The sequence below is a fragment of the Suricata suricatta genome, chromosome 10, assembly GCF_006229205.1.
Source record: "Suricata suricatta isolate VVHF042 chromosome 10, meerkat_22Aug2017_6uvM2_HiC, whole genome shotgun sequence".
Lineage (NCBI taxonomy): Eukaryota > Metazoa > Chordata > Mammalia > Carnivora > Herpestidae > Suricata > Suricata suricatta.
In genome coordinates this window covers 91324770-91345574 of record NC_043709.1, presented here as the reverse complement: position 1 = coordinate 91345574, position 20805 = coordinate 91324770, and the positions used below count along the sequence as shown (strand labels likewise).

The window sequence follows — 20805 nt, the reverse complement described above, 5'->3', positions numbered from 1 at the left end:
ATATGTCCTTGAACCGGGGCTCTTTTATTATCCTTGTATCAAAATTCTGCCTTTCCTTAGGGTCAATAAACCTGAAACACTGTCTTTAGGGAAGTATTTCCTTCCCATGATGGTGAAATCTACCATTCAACCAGGAAGAACAACATGCAACATTTTCATAATTCTTGTGAGATTTTATAAAGAAAAAATTCTTGCTTGTTTTCACAAAGAGTAAAAGACAAAAATAGTAAAAACAATTCCCTGTCCTTCAGTACACTGAAGCAGGAAGAGTTTTGATTGGATGATACCACTGAACTTGCTTTGGAGACAATTCTTGACGGTTGCATGGTGGTCTTCACAGAACTGGGTTATAGATTAAATTCTTGTGACCCCTGAGACCAAGTGAATTCTATTGGCTTGGGCATTTTGGACTGCCCACCTGTGAAGAACAACACTTTTACCAGAGCCTAGAAGCTGTGCAAGTGATATCTGAATATTACACCCTGAGTGTATTTGCTGGAAATATAAAAAGAAAAAAAAAATGCCTCTCATCGGTTTCAGTATCTTTTGCTGAAATCATTACTTGATTAGAGAAAAAAAAATTCAGTTAAGATCCAACTCCCAAAAGGGCAGCTCCAAAGTTTTGCAGGATTGTGAAACAGAGGGTTTAGAATTTCTAGTCTAGGAAAAAACTTATACTCCCCAAAGTACCCATCTTCTCTTATAGCTCTTTAGGCCTGGCCCATTGCTTGCCATCCCAAGTCAGTTCAGGGTCCTCATGACTGCTCCTTCCCTCTTCTTCCCAGTCCTAACCTGCTCTCAACTGACTCTGAAGGCAGAATACATCTGATGGATTTAATCACGCTAAGGTACAGTGACTGACAAGGCCTGATGTGGTATTAGGGTCAGGGGCCCCTGCATTATAATAAGGTGGCCATGATTTACTGTCCAATTTGAGGTTGCTCTGTTTCTAGGATAAGTGCTAAACCAGATGAATGCTGCATAAGAGGAATAAACAGGATTCTCCTGGGCAAGTTTAAACAATGACCAACTTAATTATAATGGAGGACAAAGTCTTAACCTAGCCATATATATCTTTAAAGGTAGAAGTTTGATATCAGCCCCAGGAGAAAGTTGCTTTAGGTACACTGTTCGTTTCTACCTTCCCTAAGTTAGTGGGGCTTCTTCCTGTCTTTCCACACTGTCACTTCCATTCCGATGTTACAGACTATGCATTGTCCTGTTGGTCCAAAGCCCAGCACAGTGACCTAAAGTAAGAGTTTTAATATCAGTATTCCTGCTTTTGCACGTAATTGGTCTTGGCTAATAACTGTTGAGTAAATGGGAGTAAAAAAAATTGCTTACTTTAAAATTTGGATCCTACATGGAAGAATAATATATTACCCTTGACAAAGAATAGTATATACCTGTGAAACTTACCCATGATAAATCTTTGGAGAAAGATTTATTTGAGATGGGATTCTCAGGAGGCAATGTCAGGACAAGGACATTTTTCATATAGTCAGGGGCTGTGACATTATCCATGAAGTATTCGTTACTGTTTTAAGAAGCACAAGTTCCTCATGAAAATTATGTTCCTCCAAAACCCGGTATGAAGCTTCTACAATTCCCATAAACTATAGCATCAGCCTAGGAATGGTTTAAAACATATTTTTCCGGTAGCCTGAAAAACTTTCTGCTTTCCCCAGATAGGTTTATTTTCTTCTAGCATGCTAAGCTGAATAAGAGGGCTTAGGCAGCTGGAGTTCACATACAAAAGTGGAAAGGAAGATCAGAACACAGATCCTTCTTTGAGGGGGGTTAGGCTCTGGACACGTAAGCTAGTGCTTGCTTTCAAGGCCTACTGACCTTTGGTTTATACATGGAAACTTTCTTTGCTTTTAAGTGCTCGTAACAACTTAGGTTTATTGGGATATGATGTGGAGAAATTTTATGAATTAAATGTACTTTTCAGATGATGAAACATGAATATGAAAAGACTAAACATTTCCTCTAACACTGTAAGCTCCTCAATATTAGTGTATTGATCCAGGTATCCTCAGCTCCTTGCTGATATTTGGTACGTTGTGGACCCTCAATACTGTCAGATTGCGCTACAAGTCACATGGTTTCTAAGCTTCCAAATCATTTGAATGCTTTACTATGTGAAGAATCTAACATGTTGGAACTGCTATAACTAAGATAACCATCATTTACTATTCAAACAGTAGGCTAAAACATCTATGCACTGAGGACTAGAATATTTCCCTCATATTATCACCTCTCATCCTAAGAGCACTTCTATGAAGTGAGTACCCTTATTCTCATTTTACAAACGAGAAGATTTAATCTCAAGATTGTAAGTGATACCCAAGAGTCAAATGAACCAGAAGTGACAGAATTAGAATTTGAAACCACATTATGTCTACTTTCAAACAAAGCTCATGATCTTCTGAAAACATAGGCAGGTGCCCTTCAAGACCAGTGACGAAGCAAAAGTGCCCACACTTTTGCACCGGGTTGAGGATTCGCTAAAAGTACAATTACACCACAATCTGCTACACTGAGGGCAAAATAATTACTGAGAGCAGCTGTCAATGTGGTTATAGAAATGAAATGCTGATAACTTTGTCCTCTTTCCTGTATTTTGCAACTAAAAGGCTAAGTTGATTGATAAGATTATCTTTAGTCAAACAGACCTGCAGTCCCTATGTTTCATTCCTCCTAACACTGTGACAAGTACATTTAGTGTGGGTGAAATGACTAGCCAGATACAGGAAATATGCAGTGCAGTAACAGTATCTAGGCCGAGTACAGACAGGTAATGATTAATGGTGCAGTCAGATAAGTGAGGGCATATGATCTAGCTGATGGGGCAAGGGGCACAGACAGGTGTACCGGTAACAACTTCTAGAAGTTTAATCTGATTCAGATACTACCTTGGCAAGGTTTATAGGGTCTCCAACCATATTAGAAGTTGACTGGTAAAATATAACACTGTATATTAATTGTATTTGTATTTAAAAAAATAAAAATTGAGAAAGAAAGAGAGAGAGAGAAAGTCTCTATCATCCAAAATTTTCTTTTCTGTTTCAGAAAACTGGAGAATAAAATCACCACCCATGCCTAAACCACACAGGGCAGAGAAGCAGTCATTTAACTGGAACTTTCCTCTTACCAAAGGTGGCAAAGGAAAAATCATCTAGGATCAAAGGCCATTAGCAAAAGAAAGCACAGATATGGCCCACATTCCTCAAAATACTACTACTTGATTGGGTTATTAGTTGATTTATCACTGCCTGGAAAGACCTTAAAATCAGGCTAGGGACCAAGATCCTTGTAGATGAATGGACATGTAGATTTAACGGGTCATGAAACTTCTGTATTTAGACATGATAGTGATGTCAAAGATACGCATATCTGCAAAGGCTACAATTAATTAAACAAGAATGAGGTTGTAATGAAAGAATGAAACTTGATCATACCAAATCCCCTGAAAGGCTATGCAAAACAAGAGAAAAGAGAATGTCTCTTCTGGGAATCCTGGGAGTATTTCCTTTCTAAGAAAAGAGAATTCTTTCAAATATTATACCTACTTGAATAGGTCCACTAGAATAATCACAATATCTTCAGCCACCGCCAGGTCACCCTTGAGGTCACCAATCGTGTCTGGTTTACCACACACAACAATCACTGGAGAAGAGAGAGCAGGACAAGGAGAGAAATACACAATGGTCTACATACAAACACGTGGGAACCAGGTACCTGAATCTGAACCCAGCATGTCTGTGCTACATTTATGTTTTCAGATTAACACCAATTTCTCAATTACTCTCTTCCTTGCTTTTTTCCACTTAGAGTCACAGAGTCTGAGTAGAGCTGCATGGAATCTTAAAAAGAATCCTCTAGTCCATTCCCTTAATTTTATTGATTTAAAGAGCCTGAAAGACAAGGTGTCAAAGGGTTAAAGAACTAGTAGAAGGCAGAGCTCCCATATTCAAGTTTCCGGATCCAGCTCAGTGTTTATTCTATTATTCCAGGTTGGAGGAGTTACATAAACTATTTTTATTGATAAGTGCACCTCACCAATTGTTAAGCAGCTGAAAAAGTTATAATAAAATTAATGTGAGAATTTGTCACGTGCCTACGCAACTTTCCTTAGGCTTTGCTTGTAGCTTCTCAACTTGGCACTCAGCCTTAGTGATTTCAGTGGCAGGGTCCAATCTGGTTCTGTGAGCTCTCCTACTCATTGGGACTCATTGGTACAGACTTCCTAAATGCATGACTCGATGAGAAAGAGGAGCTGGGGTACACCTCACTGGATCATTTTATAAACTATGTTGTCCAATAAATTCCTTAGGAACATGAATATTTCTTTTTAGGGACATGTATACTTCCTTTCCCCCCATATTTTGCCAATGATTTATACATGGAAGGAATTTATACATGATTATGGCAAATGCTTCATAACGTAAGTAGATAATGATTTGAGTGACACTAGGAATTCTTACCAAGCAAACACATTCCCTCATAGGAAATGTCCACAATTGATTCATTTGCTCCTGATATATTCTTATTTGTAAAGAGAATTCTTGGAAGGTGAAACAAATCACCTCACAGCTTAGCAAGGATAATTTTTACCCATATTGACCTATAACCAGGAGGTCACTAGGCATGTGAAATACATTAGACGAAATTGAGATGATATGCTAACCTTGTAATTTTGCTTGAGGTCAGATAATCGGTAAATATATCCTCTTGGTCATCAGGGGACCCGGGTTCAGAATGTGTGAGGATTAGTCATAAATCCAACAACAGATTAGATTGGGGTGAATTTAAAAAGCAGTTTATCTATGGTGGGTCATGATATCATTTTGGTTTATAAAAGTTAGACTTTAGCATCATCATTAGTTTCATGATGTTAATGTGTTTGTTCAACACTACCTTTCTCCTTTCTCTCATAGGATAAGGTTTTAATTGGCAGATGGGATAATATAATGGAGTTGCATGGAACTACCAATCTACCCAAATGAACAAAACATATAGAGGTAGTGATGATAACTCTGTGATGGTAGATTTGTCAAAATGACTCTTAAAGATGTGGTAGTTGTGAGGAAGAAGTTGGCAAAAAAAGTTATCTCCATGTCCCCTTACCATTGCTTTTCCTGTCTTGGTTCATTAAGATATCCTGAAACTGGTCACTTCCCCTCAACATATCTTTGAAGCCAAGTTCCTGAGAAAAATAGGAAACCCCAGCCTCCAGAGCATTGATGTACCTAGAACAGAAAAAAGAGAAACTCTAAGAAACCAGTTTAGTTTCTTCAAGACCTTCCATGTTATTTTGCTCATTGTTTACAGATCCGTTCTGGGACTTGTTCGTTTGCACTACTTTTTTACTGTTAACACAACAGATGATACACAGCATGGTATCAATGGTTTGGATTGTGGGATCTAGTTTGGGAAAAATATAAGAAGTTTTAGGGTGTCTTCATGTATATATACAAATAGGAAGCCTTTGGGGTTCCTTATAATAGCTTCTTACTATCTGCAGAAGGAAGGCTGCTCTGTTCTATAAACCCCATTACCACAGAGAAGTTGAAACCTTTGAGTCTACAGGGCAAAAACTCAGAGTTGATAGGAATCTTTTATCCTCCCAATGAAATGCACTTGTGGGGGTTCTAAGTTCACCTCAAAATTTCTAGGATGAGGCCTTAGATTGTTTTTAGGTTCCTAGATGTGCGTTCCTAGTGGTACCCCTAGTTGCCTGCACACTTAGGTGGAGAAAGACTGCAGAATCAAGCAGCATCCTGGTGGTGTAGACAGCAGCCCAACCAAAGGATTCTTTCTGGCATCTTTGCTGGAGTTGTGTGAACCCTATGATTTTATTTTCGCAATAAAGTAAGTTCTCCTGCTCCACTTATTCCTGAGTGATCGTGAGACAAATTATTTCTAACTAGTTGTAGGTGTTGGCAGAATGCATATTTTCTGGTATCATACTTTTCACAGTAATTGTTGTCCTTATCTGTAAAATGGAACTTGTACTTGTTCTTCTTTCTTTAGGGGATTTACTGTAGGGGGCCAATAAAAGTAACGTGAAAGTACTTTGAAAGCTAGAGGGTTGCAAATGTAATACATGTTGTTTGTATTTATGCCATGTTTCCTTTGGCCTTTTTGCTTTTATTTGTGTTAGAAAGTGGGCCGGTGTCCACTCCCAGTGCTCTTACAGATGGAAGGTTCATCTGATAATAACCAGGTGGGCGGTTGGGATTCTGTGTCTTCGCTCTATGCCAAGTGCCACAGCATATGAATGGTCCTGCTCACCAGAAACAGTCCTCAGTCTCGGTGCCATTTTTGAAAACATAGGCAGTGTTCCAGGAAAAATCTTTGAATGGCAAATGATTGGCCTTCCAAAAGTTAACCAAGAAGTACATCAGCTTCCTAGCTGGAAACATCAGCCTGGTTAAAGTCTCTTTGTAGTCACATGACAATCCAAAACTCCCAGCTGAAATCATGGGGTAGTTCAAATCTGTGTCAAGGCTATGCCAAGAGGTGAGAAGGAAACAAACATCAGGATTTGCTTCAGTAGCCCAAATACAACCCCTCTTTAACTGCTTCAGCACGTGGTTGGCTATAAACAGTAAGAATGAAGTAGGGTCACTCAAGCAGGTCTCTAACTTAAACAGGTGTCCCTCCCACACAGGTGAATTTTAAAACATTTACTGAGCATATGTTCTGTGTTAAGATACTCAGGGTATTTTCATGTATAATGTGGCTTGGTTCATTCAATTTATTCTAAAACAAGTGTTCATTTGGGCTGTCATAACATCGAGGCTGGGACATATGGCCTTCAGGGAGTAGGGCTAAGAAAACAGAGGATGGGCTACCACAACTATTACAGATGTTGTAAAGCCCCAAAGATGTCTTCTATACCTTTCCTTCCATGCATTGCCTTACTTCTGGCTCTTCTGTGGACTACCTTTGAGACACACGTCACCTGAGGATTTTACAATTTTCCTTCCCTGTTTAGCACAAAAATCTTGCAGTTCCTTATACGTATCAACACCATCCATCATCCGGGCCTGTCAAGGCCAGAAATGCTGTTGCCCTTGGCTCTTTGCCTGGCTGACTCTTACTCTTGAGTGAAAGATCCCTTCAGCCATCAGAAAAACTTTTCACTGACACCCGAAACCAGGTAAGTTTGGGGTCAGTATGTGTTTCCTAACTGCCTCCTCCACTCAACTGCAAGCGCCATGAAGGCACAGAGCATGTCTGGCTCATTCACCTCCATACCCCAGTCTGCCTGGGTCATATGTGCGCCCTCAGTGTGCACTTGATAAAGGAAGGAAAGCAATACTTCCCTTCCATCTTGAGCACAAGGTGTCCTGCTTGCACTTAAACTCCCTATGTTCACAGTCAGCTTTATCTTTTCATTGCTCAAAACCATTCCTTATTTATTTTAGTGGTTTTTTTACTACTTTTCCCTATGTCCTCATTTTCCCATTTTTTTAGTGTTTCTTGACTACTCTCCATCCTTCACTCTGCCATTCAATCAGTTATCAAATCAGTTAGCAGTTATTCTACCCTTAAATATCTTTAAAGGCTCCCCTTCCTTTCCAGGTCAACTACTTGCATGCTAATTCAGCCCTCCTCCTCCCCCCATGTCTTTCCCGTAAGTGTCTCCTCTGCGCTCCAGTGGTTCCAGTATGCGGTTGGTTGGTCTTCCCAAAGTTGAGCTGCTTCCTATGGCACTTCCTTGTACATCTAAGTTGTTTCTGATGCAAATCTAATTAAATATGCTCTCCTCGCCTGGAACTCATGACCTCCCCACTACAGCCCTACTTAACTTTTCCAGTTTTATCTCCATTATTCCCCTACTCATCTCTTGACTTCCGGTTGATACCAACTTTCACAAAATTTCTACACTTCTCTGCTTCTTTGCTTGTACACATGCTCACCCTCCGCCTGGCTGGGATGCTTACCTCCTCATCGCTACTTGTTAAAATCTCATCTATTCTTCCACGCTCAACTGGTAGACCATCTCCTCCATGAAATCCTTCCCCTCTTGAGCTTAACTCCTCCAACCAGAGGGGACTCCCTCCTTCTGTGCAGCCCACAGCTTCTTGTTTGTATTTCTTCAGTCGAGCTCATCGTACTCTGCCTTGTACCAGCTACCAGTGCTCTTGCTGTCTTCTCTGTTTCCTGGACAGGGGCTATGTTTTACTTAATTTTCTCTACCTGACAAAGCCAAAGTGCTTCTTTGCACACAAAAGGTCCTCATAAATAGTCAACCAATTCTCCTACTCCTCCTTTCCTTCTGAGCACATTCTACAGCAAAGCAACACGTGGTCAGATAAGACGACAATGGGGAATGAGTGTAAGGAGGAGTTTCTGTATTTGCCTGTATTTTGGTATGGAAGATGAGCTGAGCAAGTGCTTCCGTGGGGTATCTGTGGTCCTCGTTTAAACATGCAGTGGGCCTGAGCATCTCAGGGTGTTTCTACGGCTGGTAGGAGGTGTCAAAAGCAGACTTTGCGACAGAAATGTCAGAAATGTCAGAAATTTAATTTGACCTTCCAAAATCGATTGCATAGGGTCTTTTAGCGTAGTTTTCTCTGTGTAGACAAAGGTGATCCTTGATTCAAAGGAACCCTGAACAGATTAAAGAAAGGCATAGAAGAGGGCTTTAGAGGGAAGGTGTGATTTGGCAGAAGAAAATGTTTCGTGGTGATGAGAATAATACTGAGTGAAATGAATGGAGGGATGAGGGTGATTTTCCCAAAGGCAGAGAAATATTTTTATTGTAAAATATATTGGAAGCATTTTTTTTCCCTAAGCTGAAAAGAGATACCTTAATATGCTAATTATATAATCTTCAGTGCTATGAGATGAGTACCTTTCTACTTTCCTTATTCCAGGGACCTAAGGATAGAACCAAGCCCTGTTAATGCCCAGGGTGTTGTACTTTCCTGTGTGTTTCCTCTGCTCAGATTTCCTTCATTAACTCCTCAAATTACCCAAGTTCACTGTCTTCTCTGCCAGGACTCTTTTTCCCTATACCATCACGTAGCCTCTCAGGCTCAGATGTTAGTAACTGAACCTGAATAGCGACTGTCATTCACCTCGTGGTAAGCAAAGGCGGAACTACCTGGACAAGGGAATGACACTTAATAGAGAAGCAGCAAAATATGAGGATTCCAATACCTCTGATTGTGTTGCCTTGACTAGACTGCTGTTTGACACATCGTTTACACATTGTTTACCTGACTTCAACTTACAGTGGTATTAAAACAACAAACCAAACTACTTACTACATCTGGAAGGTGGAATATGTACACGAGGGCCCTATGAGGACACAGCCCATCTGTTTCTTATTCTGTAGGGGAAAAAAAGAGAATAGAAAACTGAATCTTTAAAAATAAAAACAATGAATAAACAAACAGGAAAGAAGTGGCAATGAAAAAGGCCTCTAGAAGGTTAGAAAATGCACCTCTCAAGGAAGGAGCAACTCATGGTGCCTCGGGCTGGGCAAGGAACACTGAGGGCTAAAGAAATCTGAGAAAGGGAAGACGCTGCAGGTGGAAGGAAGGGTATTCTGCTGAAGGTAAGAAGGCTGAAGATGAACTTGGATTCTTTGTCAAGAGGAAGATGGAGGGTGGGGCAAGAAGGACTGGTAGACTGTACTATGAGATGTACCTGTGGCCAGAATGAGGAGAGACTAGATTTGGAGATGCTTTGGGGGAGGAGGGCAAGTTCCAGTTTGGGGGAGAGCTATGAAACAGGGCTAAAGAGAACAAACTGCAGTGTGACCAGCTGGGTGACTATGGATCGTGCCTTGTACTATTTATCAAGAGGAACATGATTAGGAACGTCCCATCCCTGGTTTTAGAAAACCAGGATATATCTCCATCTCAAGAGCTGGAAGGAAGAAACAGATACTCATAGCATCATAAAGTAGAGTTGGTTAAACTCCCCTTGCTCACTCCTTGCCCTCCCAAGAGTGAGACTGACTGCTGTAATCAACTACTCTTCTTCCCATGAGTCCACCTGTCTGGTAGGTGTGATGCTATTGATTAAAGTTTTGAAATCATGGTTCTACGCCCAATGCTCTGTTTCTAGGAGAACCTTTCCTTGGCTTTCTGTAGTGAAAAGGCTTCTCATACACCTACCTGCTTCTGGAGAGCTTATAAACATTCTTTTGCTCCATAGAGCCCTGGCTGAGGTGGGGAGTTGGGAGGAGAGAATAGGCAAGAATCTCTTCCCTCCCATTTCTACCCTTTAACGTTACAGTTACTACTTTAAACTTAAGTTTCAGATTCAGCTCTTAAGCAATTAACCTCTGACTGCATCTATGGTGATGACTTGAAACAGAGATCTCCTGTGCAAGGCTTTGGAATTCTTCAGGTATTTCCTGAGGCACCCAGAAGCAAACCAATTAGTGCCAACATTTACATTTTTAAAAGGTTCTGAAAACAATTTAAGACAAAATAATTGCCCTCCATAACACTGAAAATATAGAGATAGAACATAGCAGATCCTCCCTACTTTCCCGTATTCCCAGACGGGCCTCATCACTTTGGGAAATATATGAGGATAAAGTCAGATTACCTTGTCTCCAAATCACTCAGCTATGTGGCTAGAGATGACATAAGAAACGCTCATAGACAAGTGCTCAAGTCTCACATGTGATCTTCCTGTACCAAGAGGTGTGAGCTATACCTACAAAAGCATTTACTTACTGAAATTGTCCTGAGTAGGTCAAGGCCTTCACAGGTGCTACTCCGACAGTCATTTGACTTGTAAATCTCATTATCCGAAAAGATAAAGGTAGCAATCACAGTCACATTTATGCCTGTTATCCAGAAATGAGGGAAAAGAGAAAATATGTTATTTTTTTTCAGTAGTTAAATAGGCATGAGATTTACCTTTTGTCAAATGATCCTGGGAAAAAATGGTACCCATCCTCAGGCCTAGGAATATTTGAGTTCTGAGTTCTTATATTAATACCTGTCACTTTTTTCCTGTGTCTGTCTCTGTCTTTTATTTCTGCCTGTCTGTCTCTCTCTCTCAACAGCACTAGCGAGGTATAATTTACCCTCTATAAATGTCACCCATTTTAAATGTACAATTGAATGCTTTTAGTAAATACGTATTTGGGCAACCATCCCACAATCCAGTTTTACAACATTTTCATTATGTTCACAGCTCTCCTCTTTTCACAATTGTAGACTCAGGAGGTTTCCTACACAGTTCTGCAGAGTGTGAGGAAAACAAAAATGTAGACATGACAGTATCTGTTCTTTCATGTTCCCAAGGTGCTGCTTCTGTTTGCTGTGGGCCCTCTGTGCTCTGTCCCCAAAGCCAAAGTGAACTGTGTGCATCATGGTCTAGGATCTTGGGATAATAGATCATTCAGATAAAGGCAAGAGCATTGATGGTAGTATCCCTCGGTATTGCTAGATACCATATTTTGGAAGGGAATAAAAAGACAGCTGAACCGTTTGATCAAGTTCCATCTCTTACATTTTGTCTCCTTCCAATAAAAAAATATTCAAGAGAAATGTTTAATTCCTAAGCAGAGGCATCCTAATTTTGCTAAGCCCTTATACAGGAAGTCTGGAAACCTCAGTGGCTAGTCATATGGCTGGTGCAGTGAGTGACTTTCTTTCTGTGTGTTCTTGCACCAGCCATTTGAATTTCTCTAACTTAGTTCCTGCAAATGCAAAATGGGATTAAAACCCATTATCAAATGTAATAAGGTTAATACTTTTAAAAGAGTAAAGCATATCAACAACAGAAGTTATTGTTCTTCTGAACATCCAAATAAGAATGCTTTTTTAGAATGTTTATTTATTTGGGGAGAGAGAGAAAGAGAGAGAGAATAGGTGGGGAAGAGGCAGACAGAGAGAGGGGGAGAGAGAATCCCAAGCAAGTTCCACACTCAGCATGGAGCCCAATACAGGGCTCAATTAGAAAGATCATGACCTGAGCTGAAATTAAGAGTCTGATGCCTAATCAGCTGAGCCACCCAGGCAGTAAGAATGTTTTTAAAGACAGAGACCTGTTCTTTCAAAGAATGAAAGGGAATCTTTGCATGTCTATAGCCACCTCAGAGATGTGTCTAAGATAAGGAAGCATTTTACCTCCTGCCTTCTTTTTTGGGAGGGGGGAGGGGTAATTCAAGAACACTTATTCTGAGACTTTGTTCAGTAAGAGATCTAAATAAGAGTTGCCAGTAGGTCTGGCCAAATAGGAGGGGTCTATGTAATAAGACCAAAGAAAATTAATAGAAGAGGTAGGACGAGTGATGGATTTAACAGCAATTAACACATGAATGTAGCCATATGCCAGCCATAATACTGAACGCTTTACACCCTTTTTGTTACTTAATTCTTATAGCTGGAGATCTGGAGAATATAGGGTAAATGAAACTAGGAGAATGGTATGAGTGAGGCTGTGGGGGCCCAGAAGAAAAGGAGAGTGCATGTGGGGACCAGGAGAAAACAGGGCTTGAGACTGTCTTAGAAAGCAGCAAGAGGACTCAGGGAGTAAAGTTCATTCCAGTACAAGGTCACATGATGAAAACAGGGCTTTAGGGAGATGGCCACACCTGCAGCTGTTAAGGTATAAGTTAGCTCCTCCTCCTCAATCTCTGTGAGGGCTCCTCTCCCTCTTGCACCATGAGGAGCATGGAAGATGACTCACTCAAAAATCCTACTGTCCAGGCATCCCAAGATGGATGGGCACAGCAAAACCCAAGTATAAATCCTGCACTGGCCCTAGAAGGGAAAGCCACATTCACTGAGTGTGATCTCAGACAAGTGACTTCATCTATGGGGCCCCAGTTCCTCATCCATTTACTGACAGGACAGAACTAGATGATCTCTGTCACTATATGCCTAGCATTAGGCTACGTTTCTCGGCATAATCCTCCCCTGAATCCTACGAAGTTAATTGATATTTTATCTTCCTAATTTAAAAATGAGAAAATGGAGGTCTAGAGAGGTAAGTTAACTTGCTTAGGATTCCACAGTGGGGGTTTTGAACCGAGGACAGTCTGATTTCAGAATCTGATATGCTATAGAATAGCAGTTTGCAAAGTACAGACCATAGATTCCAGAGATAACTTGAGACCCAGGAGGCCAAAACTATTCTCATAAGTATATTAAGCCATTCTTTGTTTTTTCCACCCTCTTTTTATGAGCATATAGTAGAGTTTTCCAGAGGCTACATAATATGTATTATTGCAACAGATTAAATGCAGAAGCAGATATGAGAATCCAGCCATTTTTTTTATTAAGCCTGACATAAAAGATGTACAAAATATAAATCAATACCATTTTGCCCACCTATTTTTATTTTTTGATGTGAGAAATACAGGCCTTCTTTAATAAGAAATTTTATTTATGTTAACAGATAAAGTGTTTCTAATTATTTTAAATGAATCAATAAACAACTATCTAAAACATTTCTCAGTCTTAATTTCCAATCTAGTAAGTGTCGATATATCTAACCATATAAACAAAACTCTACAGAGCCCACAATTGGTTTTAGGAGCGTAAAGAGGTCTTGGGATCACAGAGTTTGGGAGCCACTTCTGTAGAACATACTACACAGTCTGCTGCTTCCTCTCAACATCTTATGGATATGAGAAAACTGTGTTTGCTTTGTTGTTTAATTTGGTAGAGGAAGATGAGGGTCTCTTCCCTCTCATCTCCCCAAATCCCAAGTGATTTCTCAAGAAAATACGGAAAAATTTTTCAGACAACATAGTGACTTCACAGCAAAGCTTAACTTTTGAACTTGACCATTTCCCCAAGTGCTGTTTCGCGTCTCTATCCTGCCTGCACCTCCGCCCCAGCGTGATAGCTCGGTCCTGGGAAGATGGAGGGGATGCCAAAACATGTAGAGTCACCTCCGAACCCTTTCTCTTCTACCTAGGGTTTTGAGGAAGGAGTTGGGCCAAAGCGAACCTGAGCTGGAGCCTAGGAAAGGGGTCCCCTGAGCACATGAGATCTTTGGGAGGGTATCAACTCGGTGTGCTTTGCCGTGAAACACACATCCTTGAGAAGGTGATGCCCTAAGGTGGCAGGAGTCTCTTTTTTTCATGCTGTCTGCCAAATCCCATGTACTCTTCAAAACTCACAGAGGTTTCCTAAGTACTAGGAAAAAATACTGTTTTCTTCCATTTGGACATCACCCACAGCATTTGAACTGTTAATTTTCTTCAGTTTAGCCCTTAGGTATATTGTCAGTACACTGCCAAATAAAAACGCTCAGTATGTTTAGAACATGAACCTATCTTTCTGTCACAACCTGTACTTCTTGGGTTTCCCATGCATGAAAATCCATCTAACAAAATGCATCATCAAAAACAAAAATCTGGGCATCACTGCTTATCCTTTCATCTCTCTCAAAATTCTCCACTCATTTAATCTATTCAACCTCCTCACCATTCATTCATGACTCTATTATATATAATCTGTATGGTTTTTATTTTAGAGAGAGAGAGTACACCCAAGTGGGAGGAGAGAGAGAGAGAGAGAGAGAGAGAGAGAGACAGAGACAGAGACAGAGACAGAGACAGAGAATCTTAAGCAGGCTCCACGCTCAGCGCAGAGCCGGATGCAGGGCTTGATCCCACAACCCTGGGATCATGACCTGAACCCAAATCAAGAATTGGATGTCCAACCGACTGAGCAACCCAGGCACTCCATGGCTCTATTTTATAAACGAGATGAGTAGGGCTTAGAATAAGTAACTCACTTGATAAAGTGTTTATAATTAAACTAGTGATAGATGGATCAGGAGTTCAATTTCAGGTTATATGAGTCCAGAGATCAAGATCTTACCACTACACCACACTGTTTATTTTATATCCTGGTAACTTGTTTGGGTAACAGTGGCAACAGCACAGCAACAACACAACAGGGACAACAATAAAACAACTGTTACTTATTGAATTCTTAGTTATGTTTCAGTCTGTGTATTAGGTACTCTATATGAATTTCCTCACTTAATTCATACTGTATCCACATGAGGTACCTACTATCTGTTGTGATTTTATATAGGTAAGGGGATTGAGACTCAGAAAGCTCAATGATCATCAATGATGATAAATGGTTGGATACAAAGCTTGAATATGGACAAAGAGCTGTCTGATTCCAAATCTCTGCTTCTCACCACAGTGTTCCATTGTCTTATGTTAGTGAGAAAGCTAGTTCATGGCGGGTAACAATTATACAGTGGCAGTAGGATACACTCTTTGGAATCAGACAGAGATGGGTTGGAATCTCGTATCAAATAGACAGCCTGTATGACTTTAACCAAGTTATTAAACTTCCACTGTGAAACTGTGTCAATAATGCCAATCTTACAAGCTGTGGTGACTAAGGGCACTACATATCTTACCCAACACATGATGAGTACTCAATAAACAAGGAAGCCAAGGCTCGAAGAGACTAAGGGAAATAGCTCTCCCCAAGGGTGACAAAAAGAGAAAGCTCTGGGGCAGGGACTCCAATCCAGGTCCCCAGGTTTCAAATCAAATTTTCTTTCCGTGATGCCACAGTCTCAGTAAATAAAGGTATTTTATTAAATTCTTCTAGTTCCATTACAGCTCTAGATCAGATCCATCTATTTACATCTGAACTGGTCTCAGACAAGATTGAAGACATATATACTCCACAGCAAAATGGTATCACAGATAAGTGATGTATGATACCTCTTGCTATTCTTACCACAGAATTTTACTGTATTTTTAATGGTCATATGAATTTTAGTTATGACAACTTCTTAGAACACACACATCCAGTCTAGGAACAGAAATGTACAGCGTGAGGCTTCAATAACTTCCATACACAGTGTGCAGCCTTTGACAGAGGTATATGTATATATGTATATCTTGTGTTAGCTACACAGTGAGGAAAGCATGAGCCTAATGAGTCTGTGCAGCTTGGGCTCTAGAAAAGAGCTGATTAGCACAGAATGTTACATCGAAAAAATCAAGACATACTCTCGTTAGAACCCTAAGTAAACATTAGGATGTAGGAAATAGTCATTGACTACTAGACTATACAATCTAGTCTCAAAGAATGGAAGAAAACTACATATATGAAAATGCTTATTGTAGTATTTTAAAATAATCATGAGAAGTTAAAAACAATAGGAAATCAAACAGTAGGGAATAATTGGATGGTTTGGAAGGGTATCTACTCCCAAGAATAGTACACTTGATCTTAGCCAAAAGGCTGAGAAGCGATCCAAAGAAAGGTATATATCCACTCCCATCACATGAAGATAATGCAGTTATAGGAGAGTCATTTGTAGAATAATGTGAAGTAAAATCAGCATAGAAAATTGTTTCTTTTTTTAATAAATTTTTATGTTTGGTTTATCTTTTTTTTGTTTGTTTATTTATTTATTTAGAGAGCATGAGTAGGGGAGGGGCCAAGAGAGAGGGAGAGAGAGAATCCCAAGCAGCTCCCAGCATGGAGCCTGATGTGGGCACGAACTGTGAGATCATGATCTGAGCTGAAACCAAGACTTGGAAGCTTAACTGACTGAGCCACTCAGGCACCCCTAGAAAATTGTTGCTAGGCCATAGTGATCCCAGTCATGTTCTTAAAAACAAGAAACTGAGAGCATATGAAAAGACACTGGAAATATCAAAGAGACTGAAAATGATCAGGGGTGATTTCTTCTCTTTACTCTACATATTTTATCTAATACTATAAAGCTTATTTTAATAATTAATAGAAACAATGAATAACCACGACACTGAATTTGGCTGCAAATTTAGTTGACTAGGTCTTATAGTAATAGCCAGCAGAGATGTAAAGAGTGAACAGATGGATTAAAAATCCCAGAAATAGGGGCGCCTCGGTGGCTCAGTAGGTTAAGCATACGATTTCGGCTCAAGTCATGATCTCACGGTTTGTGGGTTTGAGTCCCACGTTAGGTTCTGTGTTGACAGCTAACTCATAGGCTGGAGCCTGTCTTCAGATTCTGTGTCTCCCTCTCTCTCTGACCCTCCCCTGATTGCACTGTCTCTGTCTCTCAAAAATAAAAACATTTTTAAAAATCCCAGAAATAGATGCAGTATCTGTCTGAATTTAACTCTCTTGACCGGTAACCCTGTGAACTCTCAGGTCCAGATCAAATATTGCCTCCGCATAGTTACAGACAGGAACATGACGGCTCCTTGACACTGAGCCATCAATCCAGTTGTGTCTGGGGCACTTCACTGCTGCGAACACCTGGCATTCTCTGGATTGGGGCCATTCCAAGAGCAAAGTGAATAATGACGGAGCACAATGCAGTAGGGCTTAAATCCTTCTCTCCGAGGACCTACTGCCTTGAATTAGAAAGGGGTTGTCAGACAAGCCCGTAGAGGAGAGTGGATGACTAGGCAAGGAATGCAAGCAACCCTTTGACCCCAAAGGGGTAACAGGGAGGAGGTGGATTCTGTGACCATATTCTTACCAGCATTGAGCAGACGCTGTTCCACTATTTGCACTCCTTCTGTCACCACTTCTCTCAAGTTCTCCAAGGTCTCTGGGAAGGCTGAGTTGTTCATCATCAGGACGGTGATCTCATAGGTGCCATTGTTGCAGTTCTGACTGATCTGGGAGGCCCAGAACATCAGCCCTGGATGGAGGAGCAGTGACCACAGAACTAAGCCCAACAGTGTCATCTTCATGAACTAGCTTACCTCAGAATCATACTCCTTGTGCTTGCTTGTTTTACCCTGCGCTTTTAGGGAGGCAGGGACTGCAGCTGGACAGCCTCTGGCCGGATCCCTCAGGCCACTCTTCCCCACGCTCTCATGCCCCACTGGTCACGTGGACCATGGGATACAGCCTGCCTGCCAGCAATTAGCAGCTACATTATGGCAGGAGATAAACCAAAGTTCACTTTGTGTGTTTGCTCACAGAAAGGCCAGAGTTATAAACAGGGAGATTACCTGGGCCTCACCCAATAAAAATACATCAATTTGTGACACATCACTGGGAAGAGGAAAAAGGGGAAGAAGAAAGTGTACAGTATATACATAGAAAGATTTGTAAAATGAAAAACAAAGGTCAAAGGGCTTCAGGAAAGCACAGATATAGTGAACTATGTGGTGCTCAGGTTATAGCTGCACACTGAAACTGCATCCGTAGCTAGAAGAACTGTTTCAATCACCCAGTTGGCAACTATTTATTGAGACTTGACTAGGTGCTGGGCGTTAGCAAGGCAGTAGGTAAACAGCTGTAAGTGGTGTATGTCTTCATGGAACATGCATTCAGGTGGTGAAGACACACATTAAATAAATAATTATGGCACTTAAGTACTGAGAACAAACTGAGGGTTGATGGGGGGGGTAGGGGGGAGGGGAAAGTGGGTGATGGGCATGGAGGAGGGCACTTGTTGGGATGAGCAACCAAGGGCAGAAAAATGCATATGCTTCTAAAGTGCACAAGGTTTATTTTCTAGGATATATCACATGTTACATCACAAAAAGGAGTCTTAACAATTTTTAAAAGATTACAACTATTCCAAGAATTTTTTTCTGACCAGAATAAAACTAGACATTAATAACAGCAAAATAAATGCATGCATACATACATACATAACAGAAAATTAATGAATATGTGGAAATGAAACAACGTAACTCTTGGGTAAAAGTGGAAATGATAAAAGAACTTAAGGGGCACCTGGGTTGGTTAAGTATCTGACTTTGGCTCAGGTCACGATCTCACAGTTCGTGGGTTCACGTCCCATGGCGGACTCTGTGCTGACAGCTGGGAGCCTGAAGCCTGCTTCTGATTATGTGTCTCCATCTCTCTCTGCCCCTCCCCAGCTTGCACTCTGTGTCTCTCCCTCTCAAAATTAAGTAAACATTAAAAAAAATTTTTAAAGAACTTAAAAAGTATCTTGAAATAAACAAAAATGAAAACCAAACCCTTACCAAAACCTTAGGGATGGAGCAGAAGCAGTATTAAGGAGGAAGTTTTAGCAATGAACATCTACATTAAAAAGATCTCAAATCAACAATCTAATTCTATACATCATGAAACTAGGAGAGAAAAACAAACTAAACCAAACTTAGCAGACAGAAGGAAGTATTAAAGATGGGAGGAGAAATAAGTAGAAAATTGAAAAAAATCAATAAAACTAAACATTGGTTTTTTTGAAAAGATAAAATTGACAAGCCCTCTTAGCTAAGGAAAAAAGAGAGAAGATCCATATGACTAAAATAAGAAGTAATGGGGTGCATGGGTGGCTCAGTTGGTTAGGCGACCAACTTCAGCTCAGGTCATGATCTTGTACTCTGTGAGTTCGAGCCCCATGTCAGGCTGTGTGCTGACAGCTCAGAGCCTGGAGCCTGCTTCAGATTCTGTGTCTCCCTCTCTCTCTCTGCCCCTCCCCCGTTCACACTCTGTCTCTCTCTCTCTCTCTCTCTCAAAATTAAATAAACATGAAAAATTTTTTAAATATATAACATAAAATAAAATAAGAAGTAAAAGAGTAGACATTACAATGGATAGCCCAGAAATAAAAAGATCATAAGGGACAATTATAAACAATTTTACACGAACAAATTGGGCAACCTAGAAGAACTGCATACATTTCTAGAAGCATCCAACCTTCTAAAACTAAATGAAGAAAAAATTAAAAGCCTGAAAGAAATAACAAATAAAGAGATTGAATCAGCAACTGAAAACCTCAACAAAGAAGTTCAGGACCAAGTATCCTTATGGGTAAATTCCACCACATATTCAAAGAAGAATTAATACCAATCCTTTTAAAACTCCTTCAAAAAATAGAAAAAGAAAGCACACTTCCAAACTCATTTTATGAAGTCAGCATCAACTTAATACCAAAACCAGATAAAGAGATCCAAAAAGAAAATTATTGACCAACATTCTTGATGAACATAGGTGAAAAATCCTCAATAAAATACTAGCAAACTGAGTTCAATAGCAAAGTAAAAGGATCATACCCATGATCAAATGGAACTTATCTCTGAGATGCAAGGATAGTTCAATATATTGAAACCAATGTGATATACCACATTACCAAATGAAAGGGAAAAATATGACCATCTCAATAGATGCAGAAAAAGCATTTGGCAAAGTACACTGATTTATGATTGAAATTCTCAATTAAAACAGGGAAAAGAAAGGCCATCTGTGAAAATCTCACACAGTAAAGGCCATCTATGAAAATCCCACAGCTAACATATTCAATAGGGAAAACTAGAAAGCTTTCTCTTGAAGATACAAGGCAACAATGCCCACTCTTGCCACTTCTTTTCAAAATAGCAATGGAAGTCCTACAAAGAGCGATTAGGCAAGAAAAAGAAAGTAAAGGCATCTGTAAAAGAAAAACTCCCTTGTATTTCTCCTTTTTCACAGTACTCCCACACTTCACTTCTGACACCAGATCTGTGGGTTTTCCATACATCAAGCAATTCTCTTATATTAGATAAGTGCCCTATAATTATAGGAAAAATAAGGAATAAAACAAGGGGAAAATGAGAAAAAAAGAGAGAGGACCCATATAAATAAAATAAGCGAAAGAGTGAGCATTACAATGGATAAACTGTAACAATGGTAAATAGCTACAGCAATCTTGAGAAAGATCAAAGTTGGAGACATCATAGCTCCTGAGTTACGGCATTATCTACCTGGAGATAGTATCAGATTCCACAGGCTAAAAGCTCAACCCTGCAAGACTGTTGCCCCAACTTCATATACCAGTCAAAAGCCCCATGCTGTCACCTGTAATCCTGGCCAATTAGCTATAAATTGGGGTCCTCATAACCCTTTCCTTGGGTTTGAT

General features: G+C 40.2%; 1 protein-coding gene and 1 pseudogene across 2 annotated transcripts in view; both read right to left on the bottom strand.

Moving 5' to 3' along the window:
- GUCY2C (guanylate cyclase 2C) overlaps nucleotides 1-20805 on the bottom strand; it is a 113818-nt gene that overhangs the window by 51775 nt on the left and 41238 nt on the right. The window contains exons 4-10 of one of the 2 annotated variants that reach the window (XM_029955695.1): nucleotides 17461-17625; nucleotides 10716-10828; nucleotides 9288-9352; nucleotides 6301-6516; nucleotides 5134-5255; nucleotides 3576-3672; nucleotides 1420-1537 (exon numbers count right to left, since the gene is read on the bottom strand). In XM_029955695.1, the coding sequence (XP_029811555.1) occupies nucleotides 1420-1537; nucleotides 3576-3672; nucleotides 5134-5255; nucleotides 6301-6516; nucleotides 9288-9352; nucleotides 10716-10828; nucleotides 17461-17625 (896 nt within the window). Of the gene's footprint in view, nucleotides 1-1419; nucleotides 1538-3575; nucleotides 3673-5133; nucleotides 5256-6300; nucleotides 6517-9287; nucleotides 9353-10715; nucleotides 10829-17460; nucleotides 17678-20805 lie in introns of those variants that run through there. The other variant, XM_029955694.1, reaches the window with a different exon arrangement.
- LOC115305759 lies at nucleotides 16027-16238 on the bottom strand (annotated as a pseudogene).